The sequence below is a fragment of the Mizuhopecten yessoensis genome, unplaced genomic scaffold, assembly GCF_002113885.1.
Source record: "Mizuhopecten yessoensis strain PY_sf001 unplaced genomic scaffold, ASM211388v2 scaffold5141, whole genome shotgun sequence".
NCBI classification, from domain to species: domain Eukaryota; kingdom Metazoa; phylum Mollusca; class Bivalvia; order Pectinida; family Pectinidae; genus Mizuhopecten; species Mizuhopecten yessoensis.
This window is the reverse complement of record NW_018405900.1, coordinates 1,022,344-1,042,790: the sequence shown is the minus strand read 5'-3', so window position 1 is coordinate 1,042,790 and position 20,447 is coordinate 1,022,344. Positions and strand designations below refer to the sequence as shown.

Here is a 20,447-nt window from a genome sequence, read left to right as displayed (position 1 = left end):
TGACTATGATTGAGTTCAACAGGTGTTTTATTGTTGGAAATATGGGGTAACAGCTTGACAGTGAGCGTTCAACAGCTGATAAACAGCAAGATTTAAGATTTTGTATTTACTCCAGACACACATTTCGTGTGTAACAGGAGGTCAATCTTCAGATACATTTTATAGTGGCAGACCAACTGGATAGATGGATGCATTTTAAAGCAAATACATACATACAAAGCATACACACCAGGCATAGGGTAGAAAATCATAGCATGCATACATATAATATCCATACATAGTATATCATGCATACATATAATATCATACATACATATAATAACACACATACATATAATAGCATACATACATACATACATACATACATACACACACACACACACACACACACACACACACACACACACATTAACCATCGTATAAAATTTACCACTCTCTAACCCTACCACATTAGGACAGTATCCATATACCACACACTCCTAGTATAGATATCATATACCACACACTCCTTGTATATATATCCATGTACCACACACTCCTTGTATAGATATCTATATACCACACACTCCTTGTATATATATCCATATACCACACACTCCTTGTATATATATCCATGTAACACACACTCCTTTTATAGATATCATATACCACACACTCCTTGTATATATATCCATATACCACACACTCCTTGTATATATATCCATATACCACACCCTCCTTGTATATATATCCATTTACCACACACTCCTTGTATATATATCCACGTACCACACACTCCTTGTATAGATATCTATATACCTCACACTCCTTGTATATATATCCATATAACACACACTCCTTGTATAGATATCCATATACAACACACTCCTTGTATAGATATCCATATACAACACACTCCTTGTATAGATATCCATATACCACACACTCCTTGTATAGATATCCATATACCACCCACTCCTTGTATAGATATCCATATACCATACACTCTTTGTATAGATATCTATATACCACACACTCCTTGTATAGATATCCATATACCACACACTCCTTGTATAGATATCCATATACCACACACTCCTTGTATATATATCCATATACACAACGTTCCTGGAATGTATGCAAATACATGTACGATACATACATGCTTTATTTTGATAAGATAATTAAGACTCCTGTAAGATCAACATATTCCACATGGTAAACATAAGTAGTAATTGAACTGCTGTCATTTGGTATTCATCAGCAATGTGAATACCGCCTGGATAAAGCAAATTCCGCAAGAAGCGTTAGCGAGCATCTGTGTCCAGTTGGAATTCATATTACTTATGAATGTCATCTCAAAGCAGTGTAATGCTAAAATGAAGACCATGTTTGGGTTTATCTGTTAATATTCCAAAAAACAGTCTCTATCAGAGGTCTGTTGACGTGGGAACGGTCATAGTGTGATGAAGGTTCATAGGTCAGTATTGGTCATGGGCTGTTCTAAACGATATACCGACTTGGTTTAAATACGGAAGTAATTGATTACAAGCTAGAGTTGTTATTCCTGTACGGCCACAATATCAATGCTATAGATATTTCACAGCAGGAAATGTTTAGAGTCACAGATATTTTTACGATGAAGCTACATTACGCTTCATGGACAATATTGTATATCTCATACTAGCAGTAATTGGACACACCTCTTTGGAGATATATACTATGTCGTTAAGGATGGGTCCTTTGGGATATACACGATGTCGTTATGGACGGGTCCCTGTTCCCTGCCCATTGCCCGCCAAACAGACAGACACCGACAGCCCGAAGTACTTTATGTCCACTGGGTTCCTCAATACACGTACAAACTAGTCTACACTTTACTAATAGTTTACACCTAACGCCATTGTCAACAAATAACAAAACGTACATGAGCAGGCAAGAGGGCGATGTCTTGTCTACTGGCCTCCAGCTCGTCGCCAAGTTAACGTGGAGGCAGGGGAGGTAAATTAGTCATATACAAAGGGAGCCAATTAGTCACGCGCAAAGGGAGGTCAATCACCCCAGTAATGTATGTGCAGCAGGACGGGGACTGCTGAAGTGAAATCAAAATAGTCCTTAAATATAAATATATATATTCATTTATTTACCTTTCGATATTTAGTTCGAAAGATAAAATTAACTGAAGGTATTTTAGATAGAAATGTTAAAGGGCCCATGTTAACAGATATCAGTTTTGTCTACTCTTACTATGAAGCTCAAACTGATTCAGTGCCTTACAATCTCAGCTCAAAAAGGTGACGTTCGTGACGTTTTCTTTATTTGAAAGTTTTTTTTATTCATTTGATGATCACATTACTGCACCAGAGGGCGTTGTTACGCGCGACTGACACTCATACCGTCCAGCTCGGTCGTTTGTACCTGTCCGATTCGTCGCTCGTTGCTATAAATAAATGAAACAGGTATGTACTATTGGGTCTTGTTTACATCTGATAACAATTTTCTTTAGAGAATACCGTCATTGCACGAATGCGTAACCGCTGTCAGTAAAACTCAATTTGCGATGATCAGCATAACCACGATATTACCGACGGAAATCTCTAAATTCAGCAGGGTCTCCCTTAGAAAGAGCAGTTTTGCCGGTAGGGTTATCGCTGTTATACCGAACTGATGATAACGGTAACTGATCGAGTTGATTTGAAGTATAAACATGCCTACAGCCTCTCGGTATTCTGCTTTCTAATGACAATCCTAGATGACTCGTCATACCGGTCCTTCCAGGAACGACTGCATGCTTCATTAACGTTACTCTATACCAGTAATGTTGATTTGTAAGAAACTGAACCAGACCGAGAAAAAGCACGATGTATGTTCAATTGTTGAATATAGAATTGCCAGTAGTATCAATATTACTTAAATGTTCCGTTAGAAGCGGGGTTTGCAGTCTTCAAATCACCTCGGTAAACTGCACGTTTTAATGGCGCTGGACGTGGCGTGCAGCGTACATGCCGGATGTAATATATACCAGGATGGTTGAATTGTTTTGGTTTGGCGGGTTTTTTCTCCATTTAATCTCCCATTAACAGCTAAGATCATTTCAGGACGTGGCTCTATGTGTGGAATGTGTGCGTGCTTGTGTGTATGTGTGCTGGAGACCAGGACTTAACACGTTGTTATAATAAAGAAGTACACTGCAATAAAACACGTTATTGATATCGTGAAATCTCGTATAGCATTGCTTAGTGTTGGATATCGTTTGTACAATTTGTATCACGAAATATTGCTATATATAGGCCGACTACCCCGCAATAGCTATATCACATTCCGTACTAATGTATCAGGTGAAACGCTTGTATGTATGTAGTACCGTTGTAATTTTAGGTAGGGTAGATAGTCGATAGTTTTACCGAATATTCAATTTGGGACTAGGTAGCCGCTAGTTTTACAGAATATTTAATTGAGGACTAGGCAGCCGCTAGTTTTACCGAGTATTTAATTGGGGACTAGGCAGTCGCTAGTTTTACCGAATATTCAATTTGGGACTAGGTAGCCGCTAGTTTTACAGAATATTTAATTGAGGACTAGGCAGCCGCTAGTTTTACCGAATATTCAATTGGGGACTAGGCAGCCGCTAGTTTTACCGAATATTTAATTCATGACTAGGTAGCCGCTAGTTTTACCGAATATTTAATTCAGGACTAGGTAGCCGCTAGTTTTACCGAATATTTAATTCATGCCTAGGTAGCCGCTAGTTTTACCGAATATTTAATTCGTGACTAGGTAGCCGCTAGTTTTACCGAATATTTATTTCAGGACTAGGCGGCCGCTAGTTTTACCGAATATTTAATTCAGGACTAGGTAGCCGCTAGTTTTACCGAATATTTATTTCAGGACTAGGTAGCCGCTAGTTTTACCGAATATTTAATTCAGGACTAGGCAGCCGCTAGTTTTACCGAATATTTAAATACTTAAATATTGAAAATGTCCCATATATTGCCGAAAACTATTCAAAAAATGTCCCATATATCTAGAGGCTATTTTGGTAGCTAGCTAGCGGCCCCGTCATTGTCTGTTTCGTTGAATTTGCTGTCGTTTTAGATTGCTTGTAAGCTATTTCATCCTGTGAATTGTGTCAGACGCCATCTTTGTTGTTATAAAGAGAGATTCTAGTTTGAGTTATCTCCCCTCGCACGTGCTTTTATAGACCCCGGCAGTGCGGGGTCTATAGAAATATAGACCCCGGCAAGATATCCAATCAGAAAGAGTGTTTCAAATTAAAAGGATGACAAAAAGACATATCGACCGGATATAAAGTTTTACCAAATATAATAACTACTTTCTACTGCCTATAAATATAATAACTACTGCCTATAAATATAATCACATAACTACTGCCTATAAATATAATAACTACTGCCTATAAATATAATAGCTACTGCCTATAAATATAATAGCTACTGCCTTTAAATATAATAAGTACTGCCTATAAATATAATCGCATAACTACTGCCTATAAATATAATAGCTACTGCCTATAAATATAATAGCTACTGCCTATAAATATAATAACTACTGCCTATGAATATAATCGCATAACTACTGCCTATAAATATAATCACATAACTACTGCCTATAAATATAATAACTACTGCCTATAAATATAATAACTACTGCCTATAAATATAATAACTACTGCCTATAAATATAATAACTACTGCCTATAAATATAATAACTACTGCCTATAAATATAATAACTACTGCCTATAAATATAATAACTACTGCCTATAAATATAATAACTACTGCCTATAAATATAATAACTACTGCCTATAAATATAATAACTACTGCCTATAAATATAATAACTACTGCCTATAAATATAATAACTACTGCCTATAAATATAATAACTACTGCCTATAAATATAATAACTACTGCCTATAAATATAATAACTACTGCCTATAAATATAATAACTACTGCCTATAAATATAATAACTACTGCCTATAAATATAATAACTACTGCCTATAAATATAATAACTACTGCCTATAAATATAATAACTACTGCCTATAAATATAATAACTACTGCCTATAAATATAATAACTACTGCCTATAAATATAATAACTACTGCCTATAAATATAATAACTACTGCCTATAAATATAATAACTACTGCCTATAAATATAATAACTACTGCCTATAAATATAATAACTACTGCCTATAAATATAATAACTACTGCCTATAAATATAATAACTACTGCCTATAAATATAATAACTACTGCCTATAAATATAATAACTACTGCCTATAAATATAATAACTACTGCCTATAAATATAATAACTACTGCCTATAAATATAATAACTACTGCCTATAAATATAATAACTACTGCCTATAAATATAATAGCTACTGCCTATAAATATAATAACTACTGCCTATAAAGACATAAACACCTAATATAGTAATTAATGATCTCCCAAGACAGTTGTGGCATTCCATACTCCTTCCTCAGTTGATATTACTTGTTAGTGTGGAGACCATGATATGATAATATTGGTAGATTTTGCATGTTCCTTACTTAATGCTGCATTTGTTATGTTTTCGTTGGGTTTTTGGGGTTTTTTTTTTTAGAAAGACATTTTATGTTAGAATAGAGTTGTCTTTACATTAAAAAATGAAATGCCCCATCACCAAAATCTTACAACATTTACAGAGACCAAGCTGACGAGAAGTCTACTTCAGCTTCACAAGTCTGCTGAAAATGTTACGTATTATTGTTGGCAGTCTGTGCTGAAAATTGAAGTAATTATAGATACTAGTTACTCTATTGATTCTCTGTTTAAACACGATTTACTGCTGTTGTCAATGCTGTGCATTTTATCAAAAAGTATGTTCCTAGGAAAAGGGGATTTAAGTTACTTATTTTTTATTTTGCGGTTTAACGTAACGAGTGTACCCTATACCATGTATAGCTACCATTAGTGTGCCTGTCTTTACTGTTAGGGCATGTTTTACGAGTTTATCGATATCATTTTGTAATTTCCATATAATTAGCACAAAGCTTGTTTATTCATAGCCCACTGGGTATGGTTCTAATTCTGCACTTGGTGCTACGTTTGACAGGTTATCCGTACAGGTATTGATGTTGTCGGTTTCAAGGTTAGCGTAGTACCGTTTTATCACACGCACCTGTCATTATCAATAATTCCAGTATGACACGTTTACAATTGCTGGAGCAACTGTTACAGATTGAGATATGTACGTATCAGCGTCATTTGTGTCTTTCACAGGGACAGGAGAATTGATTACATCAGCTGTGTTGGAGACTAAAGTGCAATGTTCATAACATTGGACGGTTTAGGGGGTTAAATAATCTCTCGGTTAAATTACTCCCCCGTGATGAGTATATTTACCAAGCGGTTATCTAAACTCCTAAACTAGTCCCAAACATACATATATATATATATATATATCTGCCGTAACAAATTCGCGTGTCCCTGTGTTTCATGTCACACGTGTATATTTTAGAAGGTAAGAGAAGGTTTGGTCGGCTTAATATTCAAATATGTTCAGTAGATTATTCCAATCCGTCGATCGGCCGTTATAACATGTGGATTATACACAGGTAGACCCGTCTCCGTCGTGTATATGGCCGTGGGAGGGTATATGTTGATCTACATTCTGCATAATGTGACGTACATGGTTATCACACACGTGAAGGGTTCCAGCATTATCATTATCAGTATTATGAAATGTTTTGTTTTTTATGTCTTGCTATGTATTCTACAGAATTAAAGTTGTTTAAAATATGAGTATTTGAAAAAAAAACTACTCCAATAGTTGAACTCGGATTTTCGGAACGAGAATTACAAATGCACAGCATCAATATGAGATATGGCTTACTTTAGAAGGGAAGTAACTCTATGCTAGAAAAAAATCATATGTTATGGGAGAATAATTGAACTCTTATGTGATTATAGCTGATGCCGGTTACCTTAGTAACTACTAGACACACCATTATTGAACAATCTCTAATATCTCCCCGGGTCCCCAAGTAGTCTCCTGTTTTAAATTATGTACATCAAATTAAAATAAGTAACGGTAAATTTCATTTTTTAGCTCACCTGGCCCGAAGGGCCATGTGAGCTTATGCCTTACTGCGGCGTCCGTCGTCCGTCCGTCCACTTTTTCTTTTGAAAGACTTCTTCTGAAGAACTGGAAGACCTAGGGTCATGGTATTTGGCCAGTAGGCACCTGGGATGGAGTGCTATAAAGGTTACTCATTAAAATGACCTTGACCTACTTTCAAGGTCACAGGGGTCAAATATGTTAAAACCTTAACAACAATATCCTAAGAACCTTTTGGACTAGAGTCATGATACTTGAGTATATTATGAAGACCAGCAGTGCGAATCTTTTTCTTTATAACGGTAATGAGGTCAAAGGTCGACTTTACTTGCTAGTCGGGGGTCAACTGTCAACATGGGTTAAAAGCTTTTAACAATCTTCTTCTCAAGTTCGATAAGGCCCAGGTTCATGATGTTTAGCCAGTATGTACCTGGGATGGAGTGCTACAAAGTTACCTCATTAAAATCACTTTGACATTCTTTCAAGGTCACAGGGACCAAATATGTTAAAAACTTCAAACAAGAATATCCTTAGAACCATTTAGACTAGAGTCATGATACTTGAGTATGTTATAAAGACTAGCAGTGCAAATCTTTTTCTTTATTACAGTCATGAGGTCAAAGGTCAACTTTAAGTGCTAGTTGGGGGTCAAACGTCAACATGGGTTAAAAATTTAACAATCTCCTTCTAAAGTTTCATAGGGCCCAGGGTCATTATATGTGGCCAGTATGTACCTGGGATGGAGTTCTTTACAGTTTCCTCATTTAAATGACCTTGACCTATTTTCAAGGTCACGGGGATCAAATATGTTAAAAACTTCAAACAACGATATCATTAGAAGCATTTGGTCTTGTCATGATACATGTACCTGGGTATGTTATGAAGACCAGCTGTGAATCTTTTTCTTAATTACAGTAATCGGGTCAAATGTCAACTTTAAGTGGTAGCCAGAGACAAAGGTCAACTAGGGTTAAAAGCTTTAAAATCAAAATTTGAGATTTCAAACAACAATATCTTTAGAAGCGTTTAAGATATGTTAAAATGTCTTGTGTAATAGTTACCAACCTTGGTCTGAAGTTACCTACATGTCAGTTTCGTGTAACAAAAGAAACAGGTGAGCGATACAGGTCCTCTGGGCCTCTTATTTATACATGTATATATCGGACGCGTGTTCACTACATTCACATCCTGGACTACTATTCCTAACTTGTTTATAAAAGTGTAAGACAATCAGCTTTCTAACTTGGTCAAATTAATTGTATTAGTCTAACACTTACGCCGGGGTAATGCATATCCGTTGATAGTTTAATCTCTTTAATTAGAAATGTTCCGATTACAGGTTATAGGTTACATTAGGTTTGTGTGCCGTATCTAGCAACATCAATACTGGTCCCGACAACACCTCATACAATTAATGGGTAAAAGTTCAATATGAAGGTCACCAACATACCCTATCTGACTGTCACTTTTTCCTTTTCACTAAAGGATAAGGCTGAACGAGAAAACACCACAAAACAAGAAGATTAATGAGTGGCCCGCACCAAAACGAAACATTCATTTTTAAGTCATTATCATAAAGCTTTATTGATATTGGTGTGCAAAGAGTGACAAAAATCCCACAAAACGACAGAATCGACGTGGAAGAACGCAGCTAAAGGACTGTGTCCTCGCGAACAAGAGAGAAAATCACGGCATTCTTATCACAGACAGTTCCTAAAATTCGCGTAGAGCGCACGACGAAGTTGGCTGCATTCATGAGGAACAGTATATCTGAGTAATAAAACCCGTCGTCGCACCTGATAGGGTGTATGGCATTATGGAACTGAGCACATACGTAGAAAATGAGCTCGGAGAAGAAAAAAAATGCACACAACAAAATAGAATATGTTCGTCCTGAGTATGACAGCGTAACGGTGGGACAAAGGATATGGTAATGTAAACTGATCGTGTGCTCACGTTGCGTATGTGTATGTAGTAAAATGGAAAAGGTGAAATGTGTGTTTACATGCTCATTAAATCGGCCTGTTGTATGTTTGCTGTTGTGCTCTCCTATTGGTGACCGTCTCAATACCTTAGCATCTCTTCAATCGCTCGTTAGGACGCGGTAGAACAGCCTCTTCCGGTGGCCCCACTTTTTGTAGAAACTGTCATAATTAACCTTAGCTGTCGGAGAAAAACGTTTGGTTCCTTGGTCGGGGGCATCAGATCACGTGACCAGTTATGTCATGCTCATATGTCACACGGTTAGCGCGGTTGTTGGGTTGTCCAAGTAATGTGAGGAAGGGAGTCGTATCATGTGGAAATGCCTACTCTGCTTACTAACAATCGTCATATTATGGTATCCAAAATATTTCACAGCCGTTTTGTTTTGCTATTTTGCAGACATGACGTTATCCCAATCGTGATGGGAGCGGCCCCGGAGGACTATAGACGAGCAGCACCTCCGCACTCCTTCATTCATGTTGATGACTTCGAATCTCCCAAAGCATTAGCAGATTATTTACATAAACTGGACACAAATGACGCTTTATTTGACGAGTACTTCCAATGGAAAGGCACCGGAAGCTTCGTCAACACCTTTTTCTGGTGCCGACTGTGCGCGATGGTCCACGAGATCCCAAATCACCAGTCAACCGTGTACAAGGATCTGGAACGGTGGTGGCGGGGACCAGGGGTGTGCATAGGGCAAGAAAAATGGAGGGATCGTCCCCGGACGTCAAAGATCATCATTGATGACTACTAGCGACATCTACAGCACTACCTCTCAATTGTATTCTCTTCGTAAAGGGACATAATTCTCACGTAATTTATGTTACGTTATACGTAAAACAAAAATGTACTAAGTTTTGGAAACACACAAATTAATTACATATTTCAACAAATTGCCAATATAATTGGCATATAAGTCACAGTTAAGTCTTTATGATGCAAGAACATTTTGTTAATTTCATATTTTACAAGTTTTCAAGTAGATCATTAAGCTGCCTGAAAAGTAGAATACTATCTTAGTATTGAGTGACCAGTCGTAGAATACTGACCTAGGAGTTAGTGACCAGTAGATGACCTAGAAGACACCAAAATAATACTATCCTAGGAATTAGTTGCAAAAACATCACTGACCAAAACAGTAGAATACTGTCCTAGGAATTGATGACCTTTGATAATATTGTCCTTAGTAAATGAGATATGTATGACCCTTTCCTTATCTTAAACATTAAGGTATCTGATTATCCTGTTTGAATGTTCTGTAAATATGGGTTGATGACTACGAAACTATTGACATTGAGAATATTTCAGACCCATAACATTTGCATAATCCCTAAATTGCCTTCATCTCATAAACAAATGACCGCTTCGCTGGTGCAATGCTTTTGGTATGGTAATAGCCAAGCGTTTTGATTGATGGCAGTTTTGCTCACTTAATTTATCTGAAACATAAGTCTGCGTTTCCTGCCCCGAATCTACGATAGTTTCGGTTAGATATCCATATCCAGGTTTCAAGTTTGAATAAAAACAGTTTAAATCAAGTTTAGTTAATCCCGTAAGCATTACAGCTTATTGGCTAATTTCGGTCAGATATTCGAACTGATATTTAATATAAAAAAAAAACATTCTTGAGCTGTTAATGGATAGCTGAGTTAAACTACGCTAAAATTGGTGTTACACTGTTATTGAAAAAAAAATTGTAGATAATTGTCAGTTGAATTATGAAACAATGGTTACAGGATTTTTGTATTTGTTGACACAAAAAAAGATGAATAAGTGATCAAGAATTCCAGTACATATCATTTTCATTACGTTTATTTGTATGTATACCAATAGCTACTATTTACATTATTTACTGGACTTATACTTTTATTTATGAATCAATTTTTGAAAATCTCTCCTGGGATACACGTTGTATGCTTACATAATAACTGTTAGTTTATTTACTGTATTTTCTCAGTAAGGGCATGTGTGCTGTGTACAGTGTGTGATATGTTATTTCGGAGCCTGGGTGTGTTTTTTCATGAAAATGTTTCGGCATCCTTGTTCAGGGCCTGTGTGTCGTGTCAACGACAGTGTGATATGATATATGCTTTCGGTGCCAGGGTGTTGTGTATATGTACTTTGATATCCTTATTCAAGGACTGAATGTCTTGACAGTGTATATGATATTCTATTTCGGGGCCTGGATGTTATGTATACGACAATGTTATGGTATCCTTATTCAGGGCATTTGTGTCGTGAATATGAAAGTGTAACGTTATCCAGTTTCAGGGGCCTGGGTGTAATGAATCGGAGTATCATAATAATGATATCCTGCTTCAGGGGCCTGGGTGTAATGAATGGGAGTATCATAATAATGATATCCAGTTTCAGGGGCCTGGGTGTAATGAATGGGAGTATCATAATTATGTTATCCTGCCTCAGGGGCCTGGGTGTAATGAATCGGAGTATCATAATAATGATATCCTGCTTCAGGGGCCTGGGTGTAATGAATCGGAGTAACATAATAATGATATCCAGTTTCTGGGGCCTGGGTGTAATGAATGGGAGTATCATAATAATGATATCCAGTTTCAGGGGCCTGGGTGTAATGAATGGGAGTGTCATAATTATGTTATCCTGCCTCAGGGGCCTGGGTGTAATGAATGGGAGTATCATAATAATGTTATCCTGCCTCAGGGGTCTGGGTGTAATGAATGGGAGTATCATAATAATGTTATCCTGCCTCGGGGTCTCGCTATTGAGCAGAGGTTCGATGCTCGAAGTAACCTGTATACTTTATCTCTTACATGTAGAATGACCTTATCCGTACTTCACATCAGGGATGGTTTATATTACAGTTTGTGGTCATCTTTGTCCGACCCGTGTCAATATCGTGTGTCAGAGAGAGCCATTAGCCGGACACGGATATCAATAATTACCAAACCAGACTGTCTCATATGACGTCATCATTCCAAAATTAATATTGTTTGAACTCCTGTCGACAATATTGATGTCAATATATGTATATCTTTACATTTTTAAAATGACCTGATCAAGACGAATGGAAATTGAACCCCATTGTGTTATATATGAGGTTCGTCGTGTCGTTATGGAATAATGCGAGTGGAAGGTTAATAAATTCTTTTGAGTCGCTTTATGTCTCCGTTAAGCCTAAATTGATTACTTACACGTGTTGCTAAGCAGATAAATCCCGTAATCGATTGTAAGGTCACTGTCGACAACGTGCACTAGCGGCTATAACAACATATAGCTGAGGTCGTCGGTATCGGCAGAGGATACAGGTTACACTACGGTAAGACACGTGGTTATCGGTAATTGAAACGTAATTATTAATTGATGAACTTACAATGAGGACAAACGTGTGTGACCTGAACAGCACTAGGAGTGTTTATAATCAATAGGATGTAGAACTTCAATTCGTTAAAATAACACGTGCTTGTCATTGGTACTACGTAGGTACATGTAGTATGTGTAACGGGGATCCTCCCCGAGTCAACGACAAAAACAGCAACCTCAGCCGTCCCCAGTTCTGTAAGATGTGAATGGAAGGTACCGGGTCCTAGAACGAGTACGGGGCGCAACTAATGGTTCAGTCTTAAGTGTCTTTGAATCACGGTAGTCAAAAGAGGATGTTCCCTAAAAATCAGAGAGAAAAATGATGTATGTTTGATCATGAACTCCAATGACTACGGATTATTGTTGAGATAGAAAATGAACCAATCCTATAACCACGTTTATATGTAACGTTCCATATGTCTCTGTGATATCACTTCCGGTATATTCCAGGTCGGAAATCATATCCATAATGTATATTAAGAGATCTCATCTACGATATGTTTTATATCTTATTTTTATATTACTCAAGTTAACATTCCAAACAAATATATCATGTAAATAAGTGTCTTAGGAATGTTATAACGAGGAATATCAATTATGTGTTCGAGTTTTACAAAGTGCGTGACGTCATTGTTTGTGCGACGTCATTAATCATGTGATTGCTTTGATGAATGTTGGTTTTGTTTAAAAATATCAAGACAAGAAGTATATATTGTTGTTTAATTCTTTAGATGCTGTGCAAACAATTGAGCTTCATTGATTTCACGTTGAAAATTGAATTTGTTCTTGAAATGTTTGAAATTCTTCAGAAATAAGTTTTATGGGTCGTTTACAGTTGACGTCTTTAAGTTCAGAACTTCGCCACGTGACATACAATATAATCACGTGAAAACATACTACACCGTTCTAATCCCTTATGATGTTTTCGTTAAAAGATTGATCGTTAAAAATGGCATTTTTCCTGACATTAGAAAAACCAATTTAATGGTATTCAGAGTAAAGTCCAATTTTTGGTATGTTCCAGTCGCTCACGGACGGTCCTATGAGAACCGTTCTGTGATTTAAAACAAATCTCCATTAAACTTTTTTTACTTACGTTGCTATAGCAGTATTTTTTCCGTAGTTAATATTTTATTATGGTTTTCTTATTATAAATTATGTATATGAAGGTATTGTATATTTTCTCTCTACATATTTCTATACAATATATACTGTTATGACGTGAGGCGAATCTATTCCATGATCTATATTATATAAACTGTTATGTTTGTTGGTTTTATGTATTGACACAATATTCCATGTTAAGATTTCAAGTAACATATTACTGGCGACCGGATATAACAGGTGTACCAGGCGCGTAGCTAGCCCCTTTACCATGTGTAAGCCCCCGATATGGGGTTGCCGAAGGCAGCCCCCTCCCCACCGAAGCGCGAACGCGAGCAGGGGGAGGGTACGGGAGTGGGTCTTCCCCCTCCCGTAAGGGGGGTCTGAGGGGTCTCCCCCATGAAAATTTTGTTTTCTAGAACGTCTCAGGAGCCATTTCCCACGTCCTAATGTCTGAGATAATGATATGTTGTTAACTATAATATAGTTTTAAAAAAGGGGCCGGACTTGCCCCGGTCTCCCCTACACATGTATAATACATGTGTAGGGGGGACCGGGGCAAACACGGCCCCTTTTCTTTTTTCAAGACGTTATGGAAGGCATGTACTATACTGTTGAAATGCATATTTATATATGTCATTTAGAAAAGAAATGTATTGTCTTTCATAAACTAATAACCAAATCGTAAACAAGCCCATATTTTGGGAATTATTGGACTATTTAGGTCGAGAGAGTTGGGGGCCGGACGAGCCCCGCCCTGAGGCAAATCCGGCCCCTACCAGGGCAAGTATGGCATGAAGGATAGAGAAGACAATTTACTAATAAGTGTATGGAATTTCATTCAATTCTGTTGGAAAATAAGTCCAGAACAAATCAGTGAATACAAAGAAAAAAATACTCAATTTTTGCGTCGTAAAAATAATAATTTTGTGGTCAATTGGGTGACGTTATCAATAGTGACGTCACTTGGCACAATAGCAGTTGCATTCGGGGTGGCCGAATGTGCCCAGGCAAAAGGGGCCGAACGTGCCCCAAATTGATATTTTCATAAAAAAAACATTGATTGTCTGTGTCCACTGTGCCATACTCGGAGTCGTTTGCCCCAGGCGTGAGTTTCTCAATTTACTCAATCGAGCAGTTTAGTTCCGCCTGGAACTGTCCATTAATGCAATGGACATTTCTAAACTTCATACATTTTTGTACTAACTATTAACAATGTATCATAACTGAGGAATTACATATGTATACTATAAATTCAAAACTTAAACGCCACTTTATAGTATCAGCAAGAAAAAATAACGTCATGAAAACCTATACTTGTCAAAATCATGTGCAAGCCCGGGCTTATTGGCTTACATGGTAGCTACGCGCCTGTGTACATCTATAAGTCTGTCCAACAGTAACTGTATGCCAAACCAGACCTAATAAAGTAACAGTTTACGTTAGATATTAAACATTGTTTGGGAGAACTTAATAGTAATGCCAAGTTTTGTTGGCATGGTTTTAATTTCTTAATAACCCAATGAAACTATTGAAACTCTCTATAAGGTGGTACATGTATCCGTGAGAGAGTGGTCTGTTTTGTGGTGACGTCACCATGGTTTCGTTTTCTGATCAGCTGTTTATGTCAAAATACTTCAGTGTTAACTCATTCACCCCTACATATTTAAGTTGGCTTTGCTCAGTCAATGATTTGGTAATGTTCACATGTGACTTTAGGGGTGAATGGGTTAACATTAACAAATGTTTGAGATGAATTTTAAGTATACCTGACATACAACACCTGGTATTATTCGTTCATGCTTTTTGTTATTAGCTGTTAAATCATTTGCTTTAGTTTCAAAACACAGAAGAAAACAGGTCACTCCAAAAATAGATATGACTTTGGTGAACAAATGCATGGTACTACTTCACACGCCTTACTTTGTCAGTGACGTCATTACCCTGTCATCACCAGACGCAATGTTGTCATCATTGGCAGATAACTGCTGGCAAGGACAGGTGTATATTGCCAGGTACCCGTGAGCTACTATTGTACGTCAGATACATGTAAACCAACCCAAATAACTTTTATTGATATTTATAAAAATAGCAGAATCGAGATTTCAGTTTATTTGATAACATTTACAGTTTTGAATCCCATCAGGTAATTAGGCAGCTTGATGTAAGTGTAGCTTTATCATTACTAACCCCTGTAGCTGTCCCAATCTGTTAGCACAGGTATACTGTAGTCATAGAATTATACTACGGATTGACATAACTATGTATACACCACATATATATATCTGTACTGTAATAATAAACCTTATATGTAACTATACCGTAAGTATAAAGGTTATTTATATATAAACTATACTGTAATTACAAATGTTATATATATAATTTATAATGTAATTATTAAAGTTAATATCTATAACTATACTGTAGTTAAGGTTATTTATATATAACTATACTATAATTAAGGTTATATACATGTAACTAAGGATATTTGTATATAACTATACTGTAATTAAGGATATTTATATATAACTATACTGTAATTTAGGATATTTATATATAACTATACTGTAATTAAGGATATTTATATATAACTATACTGTAATTAAGGATATATACATGTAACTAAGGATATTTGTATATAACTATACTGTAATTAAGGATATTTGTATATAACTATACTGTAACTAAGGTTATTTGTATATAACTATACTGTAATTAAGGATATTTATATATAACTATACTGTAACTTAACGATATTTATATATAACTATACTGTAATTTAGGATATTTATATATAACTATACTGTAATTACAAATGTTATATATATGTAAGTATCATTTATTATACTATAGGGACGGATATCTTTTGACCATATATAACCATATAATTAGCCATATTTTGTATTTATCGTTATTTTTAGTTTTGGAAAAAAAGGAAATTTCATAGCAAGTTGACGACTGTTTTTGTGTGGAGTGAGGAAGCTGACGTCATTTTGAGACTATTATTCCAATGCTCAGATATGTTTTGCTGTTAACGACATGAATTAAATTAACATAAACATATGTTGTGTTGTGTTCTGTATCCCTGAATTATACTCCTTGTGATAAAGTCTACATTATATATACCGATTGTAAGCTTGTCTCTGTTAGAGCAAATCACTGCATTATATATACCGATTGTAAGCTTGTCTCCGTTAGAGCAAATCACTGCATTTTATATACCGATTGTAAGCTTGTCTCCGTTAGAGCAAATCACTACATTATATATACCGATTGTAAGCTTGTCTCTGTTAGAGCAAATCACTGCATTATATATACCGATTGTAAGCTTGTCTCTGTTAGAGCACATCACTACATTATATATACCGATTGTAAGCTTGTCTCTGTTAGAGCAAATCACTACGTTATATATACCGATTGTAAGCTTGTCTCCGTTAGAGCAAATCACTGCATTTTATATCCCGATTGCAAGCTTGTCTCCGTTAGAGCAAATCACTACATTATAAATACCGATTGTAAGCTTGTCTCCGTTAGAGCAAATCACTGCATTTTATATGCCGATTGTAAGCTTGTCTCCGTTAGAGCAAATCACTGCATTTTATATGCCGATTGTAAGCTTGTCTCCGTTAGAGCAAATCACTACACTATATATACCGATTGTAAGCTTGTCTCCGTTAGAGCAAATCACTACATAACATGATTAGTTTATTGTTCTGTGTATTATACAGTTTCCTTTGAGATTCAGTTACTGGATTTGTAATTTGAATAATTGAATTGTCTCCTAATCCCGAGCAAAATGAGGAGAGAAAAACGTACCCAACATAACTTAGGGATAGAAGATGACACGCGAATAATTAGGACAGACGAAACAAAAGGGAAAGACCACAAATCGGAGGCGAGACTTATGTGGAACAACCGGTTTGTTTGTTTGTAAATGTTCGGGTCTGACGGATCTGCACCACCGGTAGTATCTGTCGGGGGACAGTCACCAACTATGTTAATCTTAAAACACTGAACAATTTCTAGTAGACACTGGAAACTTATAGTAAAAGGTCGGGTCAGAGTGATGGCCATACTGTTTCTTTAATTCAAAGAAGATTGAAACCACCTGAATTGGCTAACAGGGCGCCTCTCATGTAGAAGCAAAAACTGTGACAGTAAAGTTTGGGGTACTGTGACGTACACCCCCAATGTAGATCAGGCGTTTATGCTTTAACTTCGGTGTAAATACAATGACAGATTTTAAAACAAAAGTAGATCATACTAAAAGTCCAAACGACATCCGGGTTATACCGATAATATGATGTGAACTGTTGGAGTCCCTCAATAGTTTCACTGCTGATATTTTACGTTTCTCCGTCTTACTCTTGTCTCTAAGATACTGCACACATTGCCTCGAGTGTGTCGCACTGACACGTGGAGAACACGTAAACCCTCTACAGTGACCTCATCAAAACATTATGACAAGATGTCTTTTAGAAGGATATTAACGAGACAACCCTCGAACACTAACTCGAGTTTGATGTCTTAGAAAACACGAGCTTTTGACGTTCAAGGCACACCGTACTATTATCAAAGTGAAACCCTAATGGATTAATGATGGGATGTGCTGTGAGCTTCGATAGGGGTATAATCAGGAATCGCAGCACAGGAAACATCTTAACGGTAGGCTTCTCCGCCATTACAGATGTCCAACCACAATTTACATTGTATACCGATACTTTTAGGTCAAAACAATTTAAGCTAATTTATACAAAACATTACCAACTCGCCTTATATTTCCTCTTTATCCCTAATCATTTATATTAAGGCATTTATAGAGCCCTCGATGCGGCCCCTTCTACCAGCAATGTAGTGGTCTTCTCTATGTGCTATCGTCCCATCATGGTGACGCAAAACCTTTTAGACGACAATACAAACAGAAACATAATTGTGAGCTCATGTCACATTAAACAATTACGGTTTCCATCAATATGAAGACCAAGTTTAAAGCATTGCCTGTGACCTCCGTTCAAACTTTCCAGAATCCTGTTGTCTAGCGACGGGTTGTGTTAGAGGAAAAGTGCTTCATTAATGATAAAGTTCCTCAGAGGATCTACTTAAAAGTCCTGTTATGGAATTAGAGTAGGTTTCTACCTGATACACGTAGCGATAACCCTAAAATTAGCAACTGTCAACTGCAGACTATGTGAAGCTTTGAATAAGGGTTAGATTTATTGTACCTATATAAAGTCGGGTGAAAAAACTTTTTCAACAAAAGTGAGGCGATTATGCTGAAAGCGGCCACCTTTTTCAGCATAATAGGCCATTTCACGAGGCCACTTTCTTTATGCTGAAAGACCTGATTTTCATATCAAATAGATTTTGTGCGAATTTGGTATGTTGATTCAGCATCGGAATCTAAGCGTACGTTTTTTGTTTTTTTAATTATAGACTTATATTTTTATAGATATAAACCTTCAAAATTTGATTATGCTGAAAAGTGGCTTTGTAAACCCTCCTACTTGATAACTTTAATATTTAATAAATAAATATTGTTTTATAGAGGGTTTGGCGTTTTATTTCAATAAATAAACTTATTCTTTTGAAAAAATAAGAAAAAAGGTTCAGGGTTACACATCGTTCGTTATGCTGAAAAAGTCCGAAGTGGACGTTCAACATAGCAACGTTTAAAGTGATATTTGCATAAATCATTATCTTCGAAAGTTTTTTTTTATAATTAACATTAAGATAAAAGTAAAAACCGTCTGGAAAATGAAAATTAGCAGGATTGTTCTATTAATTGTTGCATTATAAGAGTTAAACTGGAAATTCCGACTTTCAAAATTAATTCTTGAAAAACATGTCTTTTCCATATCAAAACTAGCACAAAAATGTTTGCAAATGTGTCAAGTGTCAACAGACCGATTTGTATTAAAACAGGAGCTAAGATGGTGATACTGGGATCAATTTAATGACAAAAAGTTGACAAACAATGGTTAAAAAAGATATTCTGCAAAGAAACAAGACGCGGTTTCAAATATTTTTATGGTTTTACTAAGACAGGTAGGTAAGCTAATATTTAAAATTTTAAAACATCTTTTTGGGGCATAAATAATGATGTCGGTTATTTTTTTCTTCCCGATAAAAAGACACTTAATAAAAGTTTAAAAAAAAATGTTTTGCTTCGATAAACCTGTTTGGGTGGTTGGTGTGTACACCATATGTGAGTTTGATTAACACCCTCCTATAATTAATTGAGATATTCAATAATTAAGTTTTGTTAAAATTGCAATCTGCTACCTCATAGGGTTAGATTATGCTGAAATAAGCCATAATTTAAGCTGAAAATAAGGGCATAAGCGACTCAAACCCTGGGATTTGATTATGTTGAAGCAGAGACCTAAAGTAAAGGGACCGCCGACTCCCAGTGGCGGGAAAATATGTTACTGATTTCGCAGTGCCCTCACCGGGTGTCATACAATATCAAGGCCGATAACTCGTACCGTCTATTCGCCATTGGTAAACACTCGAGTGCTGTCGATAGAAATATTGTTAAGCATCGATTTCACACAACATGAATTAAACGAACTGTGTGAGGTATGTGTGTTATTCTAATATCATATTCCCACACCTGAAATAGAAAAAAAAGCAATATATAAAGCATTATTCGTGGTTAATAACATAATGTTCACGAAGCAGCCGAGTCGGATTTTTTCAGTTTTTAGTCTGTGGTTTCACTTTCACTTCATCGGTCAGGTGCCGTTCTGGTGATAACCTCTTGTGAGAACATTCGCCTATTTTGTATGTCAATACTTGTCCACAATATATTTGTAATCAATGTGCCTTGTATGTATACTATGCTATGTAGTGAGCTGCACCCTCATGTACAAGCTGACAAGTACACATGCCGTGATGATGAT

General features: G+C 36.3%; 1 protein-coding gene across 4 annotated transcripts in view; it reads left to right on the top strand.

Annotated features, from left to right (window-relative positions):
- Positions 1 to 13,329, top strand: part of LOC110450259 (glycoprotein 3-alpha-L-fucosyltransferase A-like) — a 111,973-nt gene extending 98,644 nt beyond the window's left edge. For all 4 annotated transcript variants that reach the window (XM_021497707.1, XM_021497704.1, XM_021497706.1 and 1 more), the window contains exon 3: positions 9,496 to 13,329. In XM_021497707.1, the coding sequence (XP_021353382.1) occupies positions 9,496 to 9,856 (361 nt within the window). In that variant the 3' untranslated portion in view covers positions 9,857 to 13,329. The remainder of the gene's footprint in view (positions 1 to 9,495) is intronic.
- Positions 13,330 to 20,447: the final 7,118 nt, after the last annotated feature.